General features: G+C 40.8%; 1 protein-coding gene across 2 annotated transcripts in view; it reads left to right on the forward strand.

Annotated features, from left to right (window-relative positions):
• The window catches only part of CHCHD3 (coiled-coil-helix-coiled-coil-helix domain containing 3), a 264,347-nt gene that overhangs the window by 205,918 nt on the left and 36,666 nt on the right, over positions 1-21,763 (forward strand). For both annotated transcript variants that reach the window (XM_024106313.3, XM_005291866.5), the window contains exon 6: positions 4,993-5,063. In XM_024106313.3, coding sequence (XP_023962081.2) covers positions 4,993-5,063 — 71 coding nt within the window. The remainder of the gene's footprint in view (positions 1-4,992; positions 5,064-21,763) is intronic.

Here is a 21,763-nt window from a genome sequence, read left to right on the forward strand (position 1 = left end):
AAAGAATATCTTTTAGAAAAGCATCAATCTTGATTTTAAAATTGTCAGTTATGGAGAATCCACCATGACCTTCGGTAAATTGTTCCAATGGTTAGTTACCCTCACTGTTAAAAATTTAGCCTTTTTTCCAGTCTGAACTTGTCTAGCTTCAGCTTCCAGCCATTGGCTTGTATTATACCTTTATGAAGAGTCCATATACTAAGTATTTGTTTTCCATGTAGATACTTAAGACTGTAATCAAGTCACCTCTTAACCTTCTATTTATTAAGCTAAATAGAGTGAGCTCTTTGAATCAATCACTATAAGGCATGTTCTCTAATCTTTTAATCAGTCTCGTGGCTCTTCTCTGATCCCTTTCCAATTTATCAACATCCTTCTTTAATTGTGGGCACCAGGACTGGTCACAGCATTTCAGTAGTGGTTGCACCATTTCACCATGTGTAAAATGGGTTGAATAATACCACCTCCCAATTTAACTTCACATTTAAGATACTATGGTGAGGGCATTGTAGAAAAATCCATGAGGCAATTCATAATTCTGCATTGAATGCAGAGTTTGGATGGTGTACACTCAATAATGCATAGGGCCACATATTGAGCAATGAGGATAAAAAGAAATATTGACTAGCTACCCATTCAGTGAGTACAGGTGTGCCCTGATTGAAGCAGGGGTTGTATGGGGAAAGTATGTGATCATGTAATTAAAGACTGTATCATAATGCATATACACAAGGGGGTAGAATTAAGGTTGCACAGGTAACCTTAATTCTGGTATTTCCTAACTTTTGAGTGCTTGACTTTGTAACCTTAATGTTCTTTTAACATGTTTTTTCTGGCATGTAATAAATAATTATAGCATGTGTGTGTGCATGTATAGTAGACATGCAACATTGATGTATATTTATCTGTGTATTGAGGGGCTATTCCACATGAACAATAGAGGAAATAAAAGCTATTATTAATTCAACCATTATTCTGCTAGTCCATTAGTGGACAATGTAGTAATGTAATTTTTAATTGACAGCATGTTATAGCAAGCATCATTTCTAGTCAGTATTCTCAGCATTAGCTACTGGTGAAATTATTCTAAGAAGTGGGGAGGATTTTAAAAAATGACTTCATCTCTGGATTGTAAACAATTATATACATGAAAAAAAATCCTGAGTGAATTCTGAAGGGAAGGTATTACACAGAAACACATGGTAAACTCAATCAAAGATGACAAATGGCTTCTTAGTAGCAGCTCATTTGATCACTCAAACTGCAATTAAAAAAATAGAACAAGTACACTTGGAATATTGTCTGTGTGTCAAAAATGCACCTTCATGCTTGAAAATTATAAAAAATTACAATCGATCCTTACAACTGTTGTGTTCATCTTTATTGATCAGGCATGAGAAAGATAAATTGCAGCCCAAATAAGATTATAGTAAATGTTAGCATCGTAGGGGACCATAGGTTGATAGAGGGCTATTCATCATCTCAAATAGTGACCTGTCCACGCTCACACTATAGTCGGTGTACTGTCTAATCACATACCTATTGATTTTATCTACATCCAAGAAACCTGGCTGCGACTGTCATTGGGTACACAAGATTGCTTAAATTTAAAGGGGTCACTGGTGTGAAGACGATTCCATTTTCATTTTCCTACTGATTTATTAAAAAATACGCTACCTCCAGTCATGTGCATGAAACCTCAATTCCCATACAAATGAATGATTAGGTCCGGATCACAGAAGCAGGAGTGCAGTAGACCACCGTGCCCTCTGCGATGGGTTTATGTGCTTTTGACTGTGGTCTGTGTTACACAATTTGTTATAATTTGTGGTAATGTTTTGACTTGAAATTTTATTTGACCCTTCTTCTGAGCTTAGTATTCTTTTCTTTGATTTCTGAAGAGCTCAGGTTAGTTCATCATTTATTAGGAAAACCTTTAGAAGACACAGTGGCTCAGAGGATGAAATGTCTATCTTTTTACCTTTCCAGAAAGAGTTGCTCTTTTAGTACTAAGTGAAATAAGTTTGTGGTTTCAGATCAGTCTCCAATACAGTAACCCGCTTTGTGGATTTTCTTATAACCTCATTTGGCACAGATAACACTTGCTCAGGAAAGCTCTTGTGACCCACTGATCATGAAGACCAAATCCATTTTTGCATTCACAAAAGGATGATCCCTCAAGATCAAGGCTAAGGCCTTACAAGAACAGTTTATGAAAATTCACTGTTACAGTCAGTTCCAATTAAATAATCGTGTCTTCCCCCAAAAAGAAAATCTAGAATGATCGTTTCCATGGACTGTGTTGTGGCCATCTAAATAGATTAAATGTTTTATGGGTGCGATAGTAATTAACCTTGAATTGTAACACTGATGTGTAAACGACTAAACTTGAGTTTTAAAAGTGTGTATGTAAAAAAATGGAATACGTGATAGTATGGTGTGGAATAAAGATTTCATTGGCATGAGGGCATGATTTTTGTGATGCCACATTACTCAAGAGTGTCAATGCCATAAATCAGTTCTAGCAAATGCTAACAAACCCATTATACCACACCACATCAAGTGCTCTGTATGTGACCCACATGTTACGGAAAAACTAGTTTAGAGAAGTTTTGAACAGTTTTATATGACTGGCTTCATTTTTTTTTTTATTCTTCCTACTGTGAAGCCGGGTGTCTCAGCTTATCTACCCAAAGTCCAACTGTGCTGACATGGAGTTCAGATGAGCTCAGGTCAAGCCATAAAAAACTCTTTAAAATTACAAAAAGGACATTATCTAGACATAAAATGTCACAACTTGTTAGCCAGTTGTCTTCAAATACTGTATATCCCACTGTGAAGCTCCAACGTTTTCGGGTATAGAAAAGTTTTACTGCCCATGGGTTGAATCTTGCCTGTCTTGCATTTTGAAAGTGGGTGATTGGTGGAGTCAGGGGGAGACGCATTCCAGAATTTAGGGAAAATGGAAATATTTCTGGAGAGACAAGATGGGTGAGGTAATTGTGACACTCTGTACCCCAAAGCAACACACTGACAGCCCCATATTTACCATGATGATGTAATTATGCCATGTTTTGTACAAAGTATGCCTTATAAGGTATCATTCTAAAAGTCTTGATCTGTTGAACATAAATATCCTGTTGGATTACATGTGCTGTCATTGTATCTGAAGTTATGAATATTGACTATGTACCAGTATTTCAACTGTTTTTGCTCGTGGAGTGACACCCTCCCTCAATGTGAAGAGGACATACACAGATTTTTGTTAACTGAGCTAAGATCTTTTCATGCACTTCACTCAAACCACACTGGTTTTAGGTCAAATATAAAACAGATTTATTAACTACAGAAAGACAGATTTTCAGTGATTATAAGTAATAACTGTACAGATCAAAGTAGATTACCTAAGAAATAAAACAAAATCACAATCTAAGTTTTATTAACTAGACAGGATTTGAATCACATGCATAATTGTCGTATACCACTTCATACTTGAACATTGAATGGGGTATCATTAAACGATTACAACCCATACTTGATGAGGACCACATCATGAAATAAATCTGTCTTGAACCTCCTCTTCTGGCTTTCAAACACCTTCCCCCCAACCTGTCTAAGCTCACCATCAGATGAAGCTCCCCACGCCAAAACCCACCAAGATCCTGCCATAACAAACATATGCAAAACCCGCAGACATACTTTTGCTGCTACAATGATCAATAGCCCCCAAAACACACCTCTCAAAATTCATGGGTCTTACACATGCCCATCACAAGATGTGGTGTATCTCATCTAATGCACTAAATGCCCCAATAACAACTATGGTAGTAAAACAAGACAATCATTATGCTCTAAAATGATACACACCGACAAATGATAAAAGACAAAAACACCTTCTTCTCTTACCATATGTTGTTTGCAATGTTGTAGCTTTGTGGGTCCCAGGATATTGGAGAGAGAAGGTGGGTGAGGTAATATCTTTTATTGAACCAACTTCTGTTGGTGAAAGGGACAAACTATCTAACAAAGGTAGCTTGATTTTTAAAAAGATAAAATAGCAGTTGTGGGAAGTTACTCAAAGTTTGGAATATTAGAATAAGTCAGAAAGAGATGAACTAGTGAGCAAAGAGCCAATTGGACAGTCAGAGGATGAGTGGTTAATTTATAACATAACTGCAATTTATGACATGAATATCACCTCCACACGAAGTCTGAGTGTACAGAAGTGTAAATACATACACAACAATGAGGATTCCATTTATGGATTATCCAATCATGTAAAAATTATGAATCCCTCAATGATGGCAACAGCCTCCTGATTTGTGTTCCAGTTCTCCTCCTCCTTCCAATTCTTCCTTAAAACCGATTTTTCATGCAGCTTTCCTACTATACAAAGAATTAGCGCTGGCTCAGAATTTTTTTGACTAAAAGCTTTTTCATCAGAAAATGCAAATTTGTTGAAACAAACTTTTTTGGGGAAAGAGTCAGATTCTACTAATTTTTTAACACGAAAAATTTGAGGAAGTTTCTAAATAGTCAATACGTTTTGTTTCAACATTTTCTAAATGAAAAATTCCAGTTTTATGACTTGAAACAGGCTTTTGTTTAGAAATTTAAGCTACAGTAAAGTCAAAACTGAAATGAAACATTTTGACCCGAACCAAATTTTTTTGGATTTTTGGTTTGTGAACATTTTTGAAATTTTGACTTGACTCCCAAGTCGGGATGGAACCATTTTTCTATATAGAATATTTTCTCTGGGTAAGAAAACTTTCCATTCTAGCTCTGCAGTTAACTGCTCACCGATAATGCTTCTGCTTTGTCTTGTACTTTAATGGTTATCCCACCTTTTATTTTTTAGAATTATAATGTAAGATGTTCGGTGTGGGGACCTGAGTTCTTTACACATTCTGTAGAGAGCCAGGAATGTTTTCACCACTGTATAAATATTTGTTAGGTCATGAAGTTTTCACATTTCTCCTCTCTTTTCAGAGTGCACAGTTCTACAAAGTAACCACGGAGCAATACCAACAAGCTGTCAAAGAGGTGGAAGCTAGGTTCAAGTAAGACCTCCTCCCCCTTCTCCCCCCCTTTACTTTTGAGTATGTAAATCTGATGAAGTTGTGTTCATATTAAATTAGGAAAAAACTTCTCCACTTGACCTAGCAGTCTGTGCTTGGAAAGTGGCAAATGAAATATATTTTTTCAGCACTGGTTATTGAAATGAAAGAATTTTGATGAAAGCTGGTAGCCAGCCCATATTGTATTATGGACCATGATTGTGTAGAAATTGACATCATAGTTAGTAATACATTAATTTATTTACGCCTGATTCTATATAAGAAATGCTTTGAAAAACTGTACACCTTAAACATGCATCTTTGTTAATGAAGTACCAGAACTTGGGTGCCAACCTTGCATTTCAGTAGTATTCATCCCATTCTTGTTTTAGCATAAAAGGTATTTAAATCAGTGATTTAACTTTGCCTTTAATAGCGAAGGTCAGGTTGAATTATTATTAGACCTGAGGATGGTTAAATGAAGATGCAGTAATGGATGGACCAAAGAGACTCTGACCCTTAGCTTTGGACTTTCAGTTTCTGCCAATTCTTCCATTAAGCAGAAAGTGCCATTCATCATTTTTGTATGAGTATGAAAATAACCTTTTACAACCCTTTACTCTCACCATCTACCAATAGATGCTGTAGACAAAAATTATGGAATTGTGGCCATATTTTGGGTGGGAGTGTGGAAGCCTATCTAGAGCTCTGATACCCTGCCCCCTGACGTCAGTCTGTTTTATAGTAGACTTAATAAAATGATAAAAGTCTTTAAAAACCCTTAATATAAAATAACTACTACACGTTTCAATGGTTGGATCTGTTTGCCATTTCATTGTGTATTCACTTACATATTATTTGGGAATCTCTTTTAAATTTAATGTTATGTTAATTCAGTTCTGGTTAAAGATACCAGGCTTGCAGCCTTATGGAGTAAACATTTCTGACCCTCAAACAAATATTGATTGAACCACAGAATGACACTGTGCTTCAGTCTTGATCTGGAGGGACTTGCAAGTAGGGGTGAGAAAATGGTTTGGTTACTATTGTTCATTCAGTTGTTCCCTCCCTCCTTTTCCATCTAATTACTGGGGGCTAATTAATTTTTATCAGCTTTGTTGAATTTGAAACATCTAATTATCACCCTCCTTCCTTTCTTTAATTAAAAAAAAATATTTTTCTTAGCGTATGCGCAATGTGCCTCGGGTGGCACATGACCGGGATTCATGACCGAATTTGGTTCGCTGGCAGGATCATTAGCTTTCCTCGCCCAGGCCACGTACTGACAAGGAGCGCAACATGAATGCTGATCCATGTTACTAGATATGAAATAAGGGAATCGTTAGTAGGTGATAGTAGCTATTGTGACTTATGTCCAGTGACTTCATTTGCAGAGTTGGGAGGCCTGCAGTGTTCCAGCACACAATAGTTTCCAAAATCAGTCAAGTACTGCCTGGCTCTTCCAGGTGTTGGCAGGCCTGGCCTAAACAGCAGGGTTCTAGCTAGTACCTAACATCACACAACGTAAAATCATCTGGGAAGTTTAAAAACCAGCTGTGAAAAGCATTCCATTCAGTCCTCCTTTAACCAGAAAAATAGTTGCGCAAAGGGAATATGGGGAATGGGATTGTGAAATCCTCAGACTTGTTGAGACTCCCTTCTCCTGATTGTCAATGGAGACATGAATGACCATTGGAGGAAAATAATTTCAGGGAAATTTGGACTGCATGTGCATGTAAGGACGCATAACAGATTAACTGATGTTATGTCTAGGATTGAAAAAATTGGGTTTGTTTAGTCTGGAGAAGAAAAAACTGAGAGGGGACATAACAGTTTTCAAGTACATAAAAGGTTGTTACAAGGAGGAGGGAGAATTGTTCTTCTTAACCTCTGAGGATAGGACAAGAAGCAATGGGCTCAAATTGCAGCAAGGGAGGTTTAGGTTGGACATTAGGAAAAACTTCCTAACTGTCAGGGTGGTTAAGCACTGGAATAAAAGACCTAGGGAGGTTGTGGAATCTCCATCATTGGAGATTTTTAAGAGCACGTTAGACAAACAGCTGTCAGGAATGGCGTAGGTAATACTTAGTCCTCCCATGAATGCAGGGGACTGGACTAGATGACCTCTCGAGGTCCCTTCCAGTCCTATGATTCTATGATTTGTGGATTAGTCTGCCTTCAAATAGACCTTTAGTGTATGTCAACAATGCAGTTAAAAACCTGCAGCTGACCTGTGCCAGCGGACTCAGGCTAAGGGGCTGTTTAATTATGGTGTAGACATTTAGGCCTGGGCTGGAGCACAGGCTCTAGGACCTTGTGAGGTGGGAGGATCCCAGAGCTTGGGCTGAAGCCAAGACTGAAAGACTACACCACAGTTAAACAGCCCCTTAGCCTGAGCCCCGTGAGCCCTAGTCAGCTGGCATGGGCCACCCGTGGGTGTCTAATTGCAGTGGAGACATACCCTCAGACTATATCTTCCATTGTTGTTTGCAGTGTTGTTGTAGCTGTGTTGGTCCCAGGATATGAGGCAGACAAGATGGGTGAAGTAATTTTGACCAGTACAAGATATTATCTCACCTTCCTTGTCTCTCTGAAACACTTTGAAGCCAGTTGTTGCCTGTTTACAGTCATCCAGAGATGACCATTTTTACAAACTGTATCATTGTCCCTTACCGGTTCCCCACGTGCATCTTGGCAAACTAGTCCGTCTTGTCAGCAATATGTGGTAGTTGTACTCCAATACACTTTGGCAATAGACCCTAAAAATAGATCTGGGTGAGAAATGGCTTTCTTGTCATAGAACATTCAAACATTTCCTGTTACCCATTGGGATGACACCAAGATCTCTTGAAAATGTTAGCAAAAAAACTTGAAAGACTGATTCATCCCAGAATAGTCAATAGCCTGATGGTTAGGGCATTTTACCGGGGATGTGGAGGACATAAGGTTTGGGGTGAGGGGGCAGGATGACTCTATCTCTTGACAGAATTATATCCTTAATTTTAAGCATGAGAGTAGTCTCCTTGAAATCCATGCTAATAATAAATACAGAGGGCCAAATACAAGGGTGTTTTTGTTTTTGCAAAGTTAAGAAAAGGGGAGGTTTGTATCCCAATCCCGTTTTATCTAAGGCTACGGCGACACTGCAGAGCTTACATGGGTGCAGCTACGCTGCTAATGCAGACACTCTAAGGCTGGGTCTACACTACCCGCCTGAATCGGCGGGTAGAAATCGACTTCTCGGGGATCGATTTATCGCGTCCCGTCGGGACGTGACAATCGATCCCCGAATTGACGCTCTTACTCCACCAGCGGAGGTGGGAGTAAGCGCCGTCAACGGGAAGCCGCGGAGGTCGATTTTGCCGCCGTCCTCACAGCGGGGTAAGTCGGCTGCGATACGTCGAATTCAGCTACGCTATTCACGTAGCTGAATTTGCGTATCTTAAATCGACTCCCCCCTGTAGTGTAGATGTAGCCTAAGCCAACAGAGGAGAGCTTAGGAGAGAGGACCGAAGCCTGACCCCACCCGAGCCCTGCCCCCTGGGTTGGGGGGGGCCAAGGCCGAGCCCCACTACCGCAGGTGAGGTGGACCAAAGCTGAAGCCCAAGGGCTTCAGTCCCAGGCAGGGGTCCTGTACCCTGAGCCCCGATGCCCAGGGCTGAAGCCCCAGCAAGTCTAAGCCAGCCCTGGTGACCCCATTAAAATGACTTTGGGGTCCCAACCCACAGTTTGAGAACCACTGACTTATACCAACCTAAGCTGTAGTGTGTATATAAGCTAAGATGCCGTTAGTTGCGGTAGCCTGATTAGTGGTTCCAGATATGGTTTATTGCTGTATAGAGACAGAAAAGGTATTTGGAAGTACATTTATAAATTCAGATATGTTTCATAATTAGCAAAAATAGTGAGGGGCACTTGGGATGCAAATGGATTTTATTACCCCATATTTCACATTTTCCTTCATGTAAAAGTCTCTTTTTAAAACTGTGAATTTCCATGCTCTTGTGGGGTTAAACTAAATGGAAGCTATTTTAACACTGTCTTTGGTGTGGGGTTTGATACATAAATTATGAATGATTTAGTGAAACCTAGAGATGATGCTCTTGTGGTATCACCAGCCGCTTCTTGTGTCAGTGTAATTGAATGTGAGGATGGAGGACAGGGTTTCAAGCAATAATGTTTAAAGAGCTTGTTTAATTGGCTGTAAAAGAAGAATTAAATAAGGTTGAACTGCTAAATTTATAATTCTGTTAAATGTGTAAACCAATGTGCTACATGTCAGTACGATTTCAAGTTGAAAGTGTGAGATTAATAGCACTAATTGTGGTATTGTTACGAAGCTGCTCTGCTAATCATTTTAAACATGTCTCGAATTTTAGAAAGCTTCATTCAGATAGCTTAGAATTCGGTTTCAACTTTTAAACTAAAATGTATTGCAAGAGTTTGAAATAACTGTGTACCTATCTTTCTTGCATTTTCCTGCCCTTCCTCCCTTTAGTCCTTGAAATTATGTCATTTGTGGCTTCAGTGGGCTTTATGGACAATTCACCCATTAAAGGGAGAAGACTAAATATCCTATATAGACTTGTATCAGAGAACTAACAGATCCTCTGTACCTTGTCTGCACTATTTATTGATGCCTGCTTATTATCTACTTCAGTGCTGCATGAATTAGTGTGATATTCCAAATGTGCATGATAAATGTTTTATCTCTTTAAGGCCCTGATTCACATTGATCAAATTCTAAATCATCAAATGGTTTATCTCTCTAAGACACTAATTCACATTGATCAAATTCTAAATGATCAGGTTCAGTCAGTTCCTGCAGTACACAAATTACATTAAAACAACATTACTAGAGCATGCTGCCTTTTCTAATGTAGGAGTTATGTTACCAGCAGTTACATTATAACCAGAATTATTATATTATGAAGATGTCTCCCTCATAATTAGAAGTATACACAAGAAGAAAAGAATGCAATATTACAGGATGAGCAAGGCTTTGGGTGAGGATTTGGGCTTTTACTGACTAATTAAATTTTGCATCTGTATGGGTTTTTCCTTTAATTTGAAGGGCTGGTAGCAGGAAATTTGGCAGCTGTAGTGGTGACATTTTATTCCCCCATGGTCTTCAGAGCCAAGTAACATCTTGATTATTCAGTTAGGGATAAAATAATTGTAGAGGTCAAATTCTACCTAAAATAAATGTTGTTACCTTCACCTCTGGTTTTCTTACTTCATTTGGTAGATGTCAGCTTTAACAGCTGTGCATTAGTGCATTTTTACAAACTGTATCATTGCCCCTCACCAGTTCCATTTCTGCCCACACCACAAAACTACCTTGCTAGTACTGCTGCTGTTTTGGAGAGAACTTTTCCATAGCCCTTGGGGAACTTTGCCAGGAAACGCAAGCTGCGACGCAGTGATGAAATCCAGGTGCCCTCTGGGGATTAGATCACGCTGTTGTGGACTGTCCAGGTGGTGTTGCTGCAGAGCAAAACAAGACTAAGCCTCTTTCCAGGAACAAAGCATGTCATTTCAGTGCTCCAAAACTCCCAGTGCCTTTGAGGGAGCCAAATTCTGGGCCTCCTGCTTTGTAACAGTGTTTTTCTGTCTCTGTTTATATAGTGCCAGACACTCCTACATCTCGACACCCGTATAAAATTAAGGTACACAGATAGTTTTTAGCATAGGTATGTGTACACTGCACAATTTTTTCCAGTGGCATATAGAGAGCATAACCTCATAGTCCCCTAGCACAGATATAAATAGCAGTGTCTCACGTAGACACATAGAGTAAAGACACACCTGAAGGGGGTAAGTATGTCTGAGAGTCCATTCCCAACATGTGCATGCTCTCTACTTGCCCAAGCAGTGCCTCCCTGTCTACGCTGCTATTTTTAACAGTGTCCCTCTGCTTCCCTGCTTCTGGAGCCTCTTCCTGTCTCATGAAAAGACTCCCCAAGCAGGGAACGGTGCTCGCAGGGGGGAGGTGGCAAGGAAAGGTTTGGGCAGCTCCCCACTGCGGAGCCTCTCCTCATCTCAGGGAACGACTTCCGCAACGGGGAAAGGCTCGGGCAGCTCTCCATTGCTGGAGCCCTGCCCTGCAGCAGGGAAAGACTCTGGCAGCTGGGGGCAGCAGGGAAAGGCTCCACCAACTCCCTGCTACTAAACCCTTCCCCTGCTTCAGGGAAAGACTCCGGCAGGGGAAAAGGGCACGTTGCTTTCACTGCAGCATGTAGCTATAATACACTGTATGCTGCCCCCAGTGGTGTGTAGTGTAGACGTGGCCATAGAGGCCTCTATGTACCACTCAGTTTGGCCTACTGATGGATATTACTGGTGGATTTTGTTTGTTTTTCTCCTCTCACTATGAGGCTGCCTGTATGTTGTTGAGCCCTACAATTGTGGGGATTACCTCTGTGAAGAGGTGGCTCTTGTGATTGAACATAGTAAGACCTCTCAGCTTATTCTGATCTCTTTTCGCAGTGAGTTCACTGTAGTTGTTAGTTTAGTACCTTCCTCTAAATATATTTTCCATGTCAGATCTGGTAGTTTCACCTAACCCTAGATAACTTCCACAGCTCTCATGGAGACATGATATATATGATAGCCAGGCATCAGCCTCTTCAGGGCCTTGAAGATTAGAACTGTGGTTTTCATTTGGATCCAGAATTGGATGGGAGAACCAGAGGATGTGGCAGAGGATAATAATGAGGTATTCCTCCAATTGGCAACTAGTGTGCTGTGAAGTTTAATTTATTAATATTTGTAGAGCACTTTCAGGTCCCTGTCTGGAAGGTGAATTTAGGAGCACAGATTGCTTTTGATCATTTATGGTCAATTGTACATACGTCAGGAAGGAGATATGCTCAATTTATTGAATCATCTTGACTTAACTTGTTGACCTAAAGAAAGTACTACAGTAAAAGTTTAGGAAGAGATTATGTTCAACTTGTCCTTTGTCTAAATGAACAAGGAAGAAAACACACCTTGAAATATTATTGCCTGATCCTAAAGCAATGGTGTTAACTTTCTGTACTTTAAAAGTGCAGTGCAGAGAGAAAGGATGGTCTTGTGGTTGAAGCACTGGACAGGGTCTGAGGAGATCTGGGTTTAGTTCCCTGCTCTATCACCGGTGTGATCTTGGGTGAGTCACTTAATTATCCTGTGCCTCAGCGTCCCCATCTGTAAAATGGCTTTTACAAGGGTTTTATGAAGATGAATTCAATCGTCTTTTTGATGAACTTGTAGACTCCATATTGGATGGGGAGCTCATCTAAGTACCTAGATAGCTTGCGCTGTTGCCTGTGTTTATACACATTTTATGGATAAGTAGCTTCAATCTTCCATGCTTTCATCTTTCATGAGCATCAATTCACTTTTAAAATAATGTGTAGTATTTACTGAGTCCCTGCAAAAATACCACATAGTGTCTTTGAAAAATATTTGGAAACAGTGGGCCAGATTCTGCAGCCCTACCCTCAGCTGAACTCCCACTGACTTCTTTGGAAGCCCTGCTTGGCAGAGGTCATTGGAATCTAAAAACAAATTTGAGATAACTAGCTCCTTCCTTTTATAAAGGTAGCACAGATCTTGCTAGTGCTCTATCAGCACTCAGTCATTTTATTTTTTACTTTCCCCTGGTAAAATATTAGACAATACTCTTCTTAAAACCCCCATGTGTGTAAGTGCCATGCAGATATTAACTAATCCTCACAATACGTCCAAGGGTAAATTGTAGCGTTCACATTTTACATTACTTTTACATGACATTTACTTTACAATACTGAGGCACAGAGCTTGGACTCACCCCAGGTTACTCAATAAGTCAGTGGCAAAGTTTACTCCTGAAGGAATTCTGCGTCACTGCACAAGCGCAGAATTAATGTCCCCCACAGATTTTATTCTTTCTCTGCAGAAAAACGGATTTATGCACCCCTCCCAAGCAGTGGGGAGGGGGGGAAGAGGAGTGCATGTCTGGTTCGGGCATTGGGAGCAGCCGGGGGAGATGTAAATCACTGCATCGGGAGGCAGGGCTGGGGACACAACAGCCGGTGGCTCCTACCCTGAGCTGGGCTCCTGCTGCTAGTCCCAGCTGGGCTGGGTGGGGACAGGACTTCCTCTTCCCCTGCATAGGCTGCTCCCAGGGCTGGGTCAGAACCATCCCCAGGAACCTCCCTCAGCTGCAGGAAGGTCCACACCCTCACTCCCCGCTTCCTACCTCTATCGCTCCCCAGCCATGGGGAGAGAGGTCAGTGTATGAGGAGCTGCCCTCCCCCATCTGCCCAATCCCCAGGCATCCAGACTCCACAGACACCCAGACTCTTCTCTTCTCTCCCTCCCCCCCCCCCACTGAACCCTACCCCTTGCATTTGGACCCCTATCTCCGCACCCAGACCAACCCTCCTGAGCCTCCTGCACCCAGACCCCCACCCCACTGAGTCCCAACCAGCTGCACCCAGACCCCCACCCCACCAAGCCCCACTTCCCCAGCACCCGAACCCCTGCTGCTGAACCCCCTGCACCTAGACTCCCCTGCCGAGCCCCATTCCCGCCGCAACCCAGACCACCCCTGCTGAGTCTCTACCACCTTCACCTACACCACCTCACAGAACTCCCCAATGTGCCCGTATGCATCCAGACCCCGCCACCCCGGCACCCAACCCCCCTACCAAGCCACTGACACCCAGACTGCCCCACACAGAACCTTCTTACCTCACACCTGGATCCCCCTACAGTAAGCCCCTCCATACTTGGATCCTGCTGGGTTGAGCCTGCCTGCCCCACACTTGGATTGAGGGGACAGGGCTGGGCGTGTGTACATGCAAGACTCTGTCCCTCATTGTAGAGCCATATAGATGTGCTAATATGCCTTCTAAGGAATCTGTTTGTCAAAAAACAGTTCCTGAATCTTTTTTTTTTTTTTGTCTGTATTGTTACAGACATACTTGCTGACAGGTATTTTGAAATAAATTACCAAAATAGTTGAAAATGGTCTGATTATATTATGTTATTTTGACAAATAAAATATGCATAAATTTTAATGTTTTGGTGCAGAATTTTTAATGTTTTGGTGCAGAATTCCCTCAGAGTAAAAGTTGCAATTAAATTCTGGATTTCAATGTTCTGAAAATAATTCCATACTGAAATCATGTTCAACCCTAGTGGGGACCTTAGGGCACATGGCACGATTTATAGCACAACCTACACATCATGAATGAGGGACTCTTGTTGTTTGGATAACAAGTTATGCTAGAGCAGGGGTTCCCAAACTTGGTTCGCAGCTTGTTCAGGGTAAGCCCCTGGTGGGCCGTGAGACACTTTGTTTACCTGAGCGTCCTCAGGTACTGCCACTCGCAGCTCCTAGTGGCCGCAGTTTGCTGTTCCCGGCCAATGGGACCTGTGGGAAATGGCACAGGCCAGGCCACTGCTTTCCGCAGCTCCCTGGGAACGGCGAACCGCGGCCACTGGGAGCTGCGAGCAGCCGTACCTGCGGACGCTCAGGTAAACAGTGTCTCGCAGCCCACCAGGGGCTTACCCTGAACAAGCCACGAACCAAGTTTGGGAACCCCTGTGCTAGAGGGAATGCACAATATTGTTGTTGTTTGCATTACTGAAGTTCTTAAGAGCCCTAGTAATGGACTGGATCCCATTTTGCTAGGCACTGTACAAACACAGAACAAAAAGACAGTCTCTGCTGCAAAGAGCTTGCAATCTAAGTAAAAGCCAAGAGACCGCAGATGGATGCTGACAGATGAGGGTATACAAGGAAACAATAAGACAATATTGGTCAGTATAATAGACCTGAGTTCAAGTGGTATTATGTAGTCTGTGTATATCATCTATAGGGACACAATTTGAACAGAGTTTCAACATGTCTGAGTCCTAAACATTATTTGTTGCCTCTGCTTTGCAGAAGCTCTACTCAACATATTAAACCTGCGAAAACAATGATCACTTCATATATGATCATTTTAATTTTCTCTACAGCAGTATAGACATTTAACTTTCTTGCTTTGATCAATACAATCCATTAGGAATGTAGAATACCCAGCAAAGCTGTATGAAATATTAATTATGCACATTTTAGGTAGGAGTAGATTCATTCTAAATGAAGTGGAGTATTTTAGAGTAGTAGCTATGTTTTTTCTTCATGTGCTGTAATTTAAGCACAGAATCGTGTTAGTTTGCATATAAATGTAAAGTATTTTGTTGAGATGCTCAACAAATATAACTTGAGTGTTGAGAACTGTGTCTGTAGGCCAGCAAATAAGGTTTCAGTGGTTTATGGTAGGTCTATTCACCGATTTATTCATTTTTTAAACCAGTACTATAAATAAACTTATTCATTAAGAGAACTAAGCCATGTCTTGTATGTCTTTTTCTCCTTTCCCTTGTATAAACCTTAGGTAAATTAAAGATGCTCTCCTCAAGTAACCACCAATTTTTCACTTCGCTTGGCATTCGCATGTGAGATTTAAAAAAAGCTTTTCTTTAAAACTTGAACAAATCAGTAGTTAGAAACTTCTTTTTGTTGACATTAACTTATGATTTCATTAAAATAGCAAAATAAAGATTTTTCTGGAAGGTAATTTGATGGAATAACCCTTCAAAATGAGAGTTAGTCTGGATCTGTAAAAAGCAACAGAGAGTCCTGTGGCACCTTTAAGACTAACAGATTAGTCTTAAAGGTGCCACAGGAATCTCTGTTGCCTTCAAAATGAGCGTAGGAAGAAGACATCTATTTAGATAATGTACTAGTGTAGCTTGTATCTTTTCCCATCATCACACTTTAACATGGATGGACACACACTTGTGTTAAAATGCCGCCAGCCTTCCATATCTCCTCACATGGACACGTTAAGTAATTTTATAGACTTCCTTATGAAATCAAGTGAGTGAAACTCTTCCTTCACGCTTCAGTAGCCAGCAGTTAAATTGGCATGTTACTTATTTTTGTGTAATGGTAATCAACCAAGTCCCTTGAAAATTGATAGATGTGCTCATTAAGGGCAGTTCTTGCTGCTGGCTGCAGTTTCATGAGCGACCCACGACCAATGCAAAAAGCTGGTTCTTAGTGTAGCTGGCAAATAAACTCTGCAGTGATACATCTGGCTTCACAATCCTTTTCAAGGACTAAAGCCTCTTGTTTAAATGTGTTAAACATGTTTTGTTGGGAATTAACATAAACACAAGTCAACTCTTTCCCAATTACAGTATTAAAAGGAAGGGAGGCTAAAAAATGCAGTCTTTTTTGATGCATTTGTTCTGTTTCTTTAATCGTGTGTTGCTAAGATTTACAAATACTTTTTTTATTGCATCTGAGTCATCTGTAGATTGAAAGCCTACAAATCTCACTGCCCCCGCATTTGAGCACGTACCAGCAAACCTGTTTGCATGAGAGGGAACACATTTTGCACAGTTGATGGTATGTTTTTTTTAAAGTAGCATACACCTGTTTCTGGTTACAGGGTGAAGAATGAATTGCCAATTACCTCAACATGTTAGAACATGACACTTCATATTGTAGGAGTTTGTGCTATCTGTTTACCTATGGCCTCCAACTATGAAACCATCCGTTCTGAAAAGGGGTTGGAAAGAAATCAGTCCTTGATCAATTGCTAATATTATTTGTGCATGTGCAAGCTGCAGGAAGGGAGGTCAGTCCACTAACCTTTGTTTTCCCAGCAGAGCTCTTGAACAAGATGAAGTGATCAAAGCAAGATGCCAGTACATCATCACAATCTCATTACTTTGCAAGCTGCATGCACAGATGCTGCTGTTGCTGCATCAGGCGTCACTGATTTACATTCATAACACCTCCATTATAGCTCATTTGCTGCTAGTCGTAATTAACCAGTTCTTTTCTTTTTCTGCAGTAGTGTTGATCTAATACTTGAGCTGCAAAATGAGTGAAGAAAATAGACTGCAGTCACTCTGTATAGAATCCAGCTAAGTGCAATCACCGTTGTCAAACAGAAGTGTGTATTAAACAGTTTGGAAACTGCGAACACCAAATACGTGCTTTATTGCAAAGTGCTGTTATATTCAGAAAATGGATTTTGTAAAAAATAGTATTGTGAGGATCCATGCAGTATACCGAAGAAGTGGGTTGTAGCCCACGAAAGCTTATGCGCTAATAAATTTGTTAGTCTCTAAGGTGCCACAAGTACTCCTGTTCTTTTTGCAGTATTTAGGTTCTCTCACGGGCTTCTAGTTCAAATTGGACTAGTTCATAAGTCAAAAGTTGTTTAGTTTTTCTTGTTTTGGTTCCGGGAATTTTGTTTGGGGTTTGGGTTTTTTTTTTAATTACCAGCATTACAAGTTCCACATGTGACCTGCAAATCAAGCTGAGTTCTTTTTGCCTGTTCCATCATCACCAGTCATAAAGATTCTCTAGGTAGAATTTAGCATCTGGTAGTTACGTTGATGATGCATAAAGCAAAATAGAATCTAGCTCAAAATAGAATCTCCCTTAGCTGTGTGAGTTCTGTAGGATTAATTGGAGTGAGGAATTGTTTTTTCACTGTAGGAAGCTGATGTGATTCGAAGTTATCCAGGGGGAGGGGAACAGTGTCATTTTTAGCAGCTACTTTTCTGAGCATCGTTTCATTTTTAAGTGCAGTGCTCCTTTCTGTGTGTCCATATGAAAACACAATGGACTCTGGAATTCAACGTGCCATAGGAACCCACTGATGGACCTTAGTTAATAATCAAAGTGCTGTATACTCTTTGGCTATCTAGCCCTAGATTCTTCAGCAAGGTCCCTGTATTCTGTGACACGCAGGGGCAGCAGACTGAAAATTCTGTGGCAGCTTCATTTAAATTTTTAATTAGGAAAATGTATAATACAACCAGAACTGTAGTCCTGGTGTTATTAATTTTGAAACTAAATTCAAGTTAGTTTATGTTGTCCCCACATTTTCATTTTTAAGTATGTTGCAGATGTTTGTATTGACAACACAACTGCCTTGTAGGTAGGGGGTGTGAAGCTGGAGGGATTAGCAACTGGCTTGGGAATTGTTGGGGCTTTTGGCACCTGTGGAGGTGTGGGAGGTAGTTTGGGATTGTCATCTTTAAATTTCAGTTTTAGCAACCCATTGAAATGAACAGGGAAATTCACATCTGAGCTGTTATTCCATTCTGTCTGCAGACTCAGGAAGACAGCATTGTCCGTGAACACTCAGTTCACTTGTTCATTGGTTAAATGCAACAAAATTCTTCAACAAGCAGTTGGGAAGAGGTGAATAATGGAGCCATAGAATCGCTGGCGATAATATTTGCAAACCCATGGATGACAGGAGAGGTGCTGGAAGACTGGAGGAAGGCTAACGAAATGCCCATTTTTAAAAAGGGGTGAAAGGAGGGGCTGGGAAACTATAGACCAGTCAGCCTGACCTTGATCCCAGGGAAGCTACTAGAGCAAAATATTTAAAAATTCAGTTTGCGAATACCTGGAGGATCACTAGCAGCCAGATGGTTTTACGAAGAACAAATCATGCTAAACCAGTTTGATTTCCTTCTGTGACAGGGTTGCTGGTTTGGTGGATGGGGGGAATGCAGTGGACATAATATACCTGGACTTTAGCAAGGCTTTTGACACAGTCCCACATGACATTCTGATAAGTAAGCTGGAGAAATGCAGGCTCAGCAGAACTATCATTAAGTGGATACATAATTGGTTAAACAACTGCAAATAAAGAGTAGCTATTAATGGAATGATGTCAGATTGGCAGGGGGTCTTAAGTGGGGTTCCACAGGGATCTGGTTTGGGTCCAGTGATATATTTAATATCTTTATCAAAGACCTGGATATAAGAATCGAGAGCACACTGATCAGATTTGCAGATGATACAAAGCTCTGGAAGATAGAGTAAAAATTCAAAGGGATCATCTGGGCTATAGACTACAAAATTAAATTCAACAAAGACAAATATAAGGTGCTACACTTAGGGAGGAAAAAACAAATGCACAAATACAGAATGGGGGTTAACTGGCTTGGCAGCAGCACTGCTCAGAAGGATCTGGGAGTTGTGATGGATCACAACCTTAACAACAGTTGTCAATGCTACGCTATTGCAAAAAAAGCAAATGTAATTTTAGCATGCAAGTCACATGAGGTTAGGCCTCAGCTGGAGTACTGTGTCCAGTTTTGGTCACCAATGTATAGAAAGGATGTAGAAAATCTGGAAAGGATCCAGAGGTGAGCAAGAAAGAGGATTAAAGGGATGGAATGCAAGCCAGATGAGCAAAGGCTGAAGTAACTGAGTATGTTCAGTTTGGAAAATGAGAAGAGAAGGGGGACATGATAGTGGTCTTCAAATACTTTAAAGGCTGCCATAAAAAAAGATGGAGAAAAGTTGTTCTCTTTTGCCACATAGGGCAGGACAAGAGGCAGTGGGTTCAAACTACAGAATAGCAGATTTAAATAAGGAAAAAATTATCAGGAAAAAATTTCCTAACGGTGAGAACCATAGGACAATGGAATAGACGGCCTAGGGAGGTCATGGAAGCTCCTTCACAGGATGTTTTCAAAAGGAGGCTGGATAGCCATCTGTCTTGGATGGTTTAGACACAACAAATCCTGCATCTTGTTAGGGGGTTAGACTAGATAACCATTGCAGTCCCTTCTAGCTCTAGGATTCTATGAAATATGTGAAGCCCTGATAATAATGCTTAAAATTTATATTGTACTCCTTATGTTAAAGATGCTTAACAAACAGTACCCAGCACAAGGGAACCCTGATCCTAGTTTGGGTCTCTGGGCACTTCTGTAATACAAATAATAGTGCCTACACACACTTGTGATGTAAGTAAGTGCAACTCTCCCCTATTTTATAGATGGGAAAACAAATAAATTATTGGGTAAAGGAAACGAATGCATGGGGGTTAAGTGAATTGCCTGAGACCACAGAGGGGGTCTGTATCAGACTTGTGACTAGAGTTCAAGAGTTGGTGGGTCCCATTTCTTGTTCAGATCACTAGCTCACCTTCTCTCAAAAGTAAACCTAGTGTTGTGACTGTGTTCCATTTCAAGGTATGTTATTAGAATAGTCCCTGAACCTTATGTTCTACTGCTTCTTGTCACTGGTTCATGTGAGTTATTCTAGCTGTCTTTGTTCCTGCTTAGTATACAGCATACTAATGCTGTCAATTAACATTTGCTGCCTTTCATCCTTTCCTATTCATCAACTGAAGAGAGATTGAGAAAACTGGGATTGTTTACCTTAGAAAGGAGACAAATAAGCGGGGACATGATAAAAGTACATGAAATAATGAATGCTCTAGAGAAAGCAGATAGCGAACTTCTGTTCTCCCTCTCTGTCCAGAGTTGTCATTATTACAAAATTTTGAAAGGGATATTAAATCTTGTGCTTCCAGGCGTAAGGCAATCTCTAACTCTTACAGATGAAAATGAGACCTAACACGGGGGGAAAATTACTCCATATCTGCCTCTTGTTTTCTCTGAAGCATCTGGTACTGGTTGCTGTGACTGTTGAACTAGATGAACTAGAGTTTGATCTGGTATGGCAGTTCCTATGTTCCTAACATGCCGTGTGATACAGAACACGCAGCACTGTGTTGTTTCCCTGTCCCACACATCACTTCTTCTTTTGGTTATGTCTTCTCTGTTGGAACTGAATATTGCTGGGGTGCTGTGCTGCTCGCGCTGCTTTGAGCAGGGGAGCAGCATGACAGCACTGCTAATCTGATGTAAACTGAAACATTTTTTTTTTTACGAAGTCAGGCACACCATATTTATTCCCTTATGATTAGATCCAGAAAACTTGCTCAAAAACATGTAATAAATCCAAGGCAGCGTAACCAGTTATGAATGTTATCATTTTAAAAAAATATTGCCCATGAGTTATCTCTTAAAATGTCTTATTCTTTCCATCTTGAATTTGACAGTGAGTTTCAATTGTAGACATCCTCTTACATTTAAAATTTTACCAGTCCGTGGTCAGTACATTCCCGGTTACTCAGTCCTCCTGGGTTCGTGCATGAGTGCCTGCCTGCATGCACGCACACAGAGTATTACATTTGCTTTGCCATAGCAGATTAGGTCTAGGTCCATCAAGTCCAAAATCCTATTTCTGGCAAAGATCTATATCTAGTGCTTCAAAAGAAATGAACTCTTCTTAATATACAAAGCCAGCTGCACAATATCATATTTTTTGGAGGACGGGGGCAACTATAGTAGATGTGGAAAAGAACTATTAGCTCCTCCAGCCCATCTCCCTGCCATTGCAATCTTGTTCCCCATACTACTGTTACTACTGTTTTGTTTTAGTTCTTCACTAGCTGGTCCCTGTTTCTATTCCACTGAGGGTACACATGCTCTCCATATACCAGGGACTGGAAGATGCCTGCTAGTAGTGTCCATTGGTCCGCACCTGCATGCTTTCTTTCCTTGTGCTCAAAAGTGAGCGTATAAGGGACAATGCAGCCTTACGGCCTCTCCAGTTCCTTCTTTCTGCCACTTGGTCTGAGACAAACACTCCAGTGTCCTCAGAACTCTTCCTTCAACTTAACTGCAAACAGTTTAAAAAAAAATTCTTACTAGATTGCTTTAGTCCTTTTAGTATAGTTAGGGACTGGGAGTCCATTTTTTCTTCTTTTGGTGTCCCTCCCCTTCATTTTTCCTGACATGGACATCGAGCTGTGCCCAAAATATCAGGATTCAAGGACTGCGTCTTC

Source organism: Chrysemys picta, chromosome 1 (genome assembly GCF_011386835.1).
Source record: "Chrysemys picta bellii isolate R12L10 chromosome 1, ASM1138683v2, whole genome shotgun sequence".
NCBI lineage: Eukaryota > Metazoa > Chordata > Testudines > Emydidae > Chrysemys > Chrysemys picta.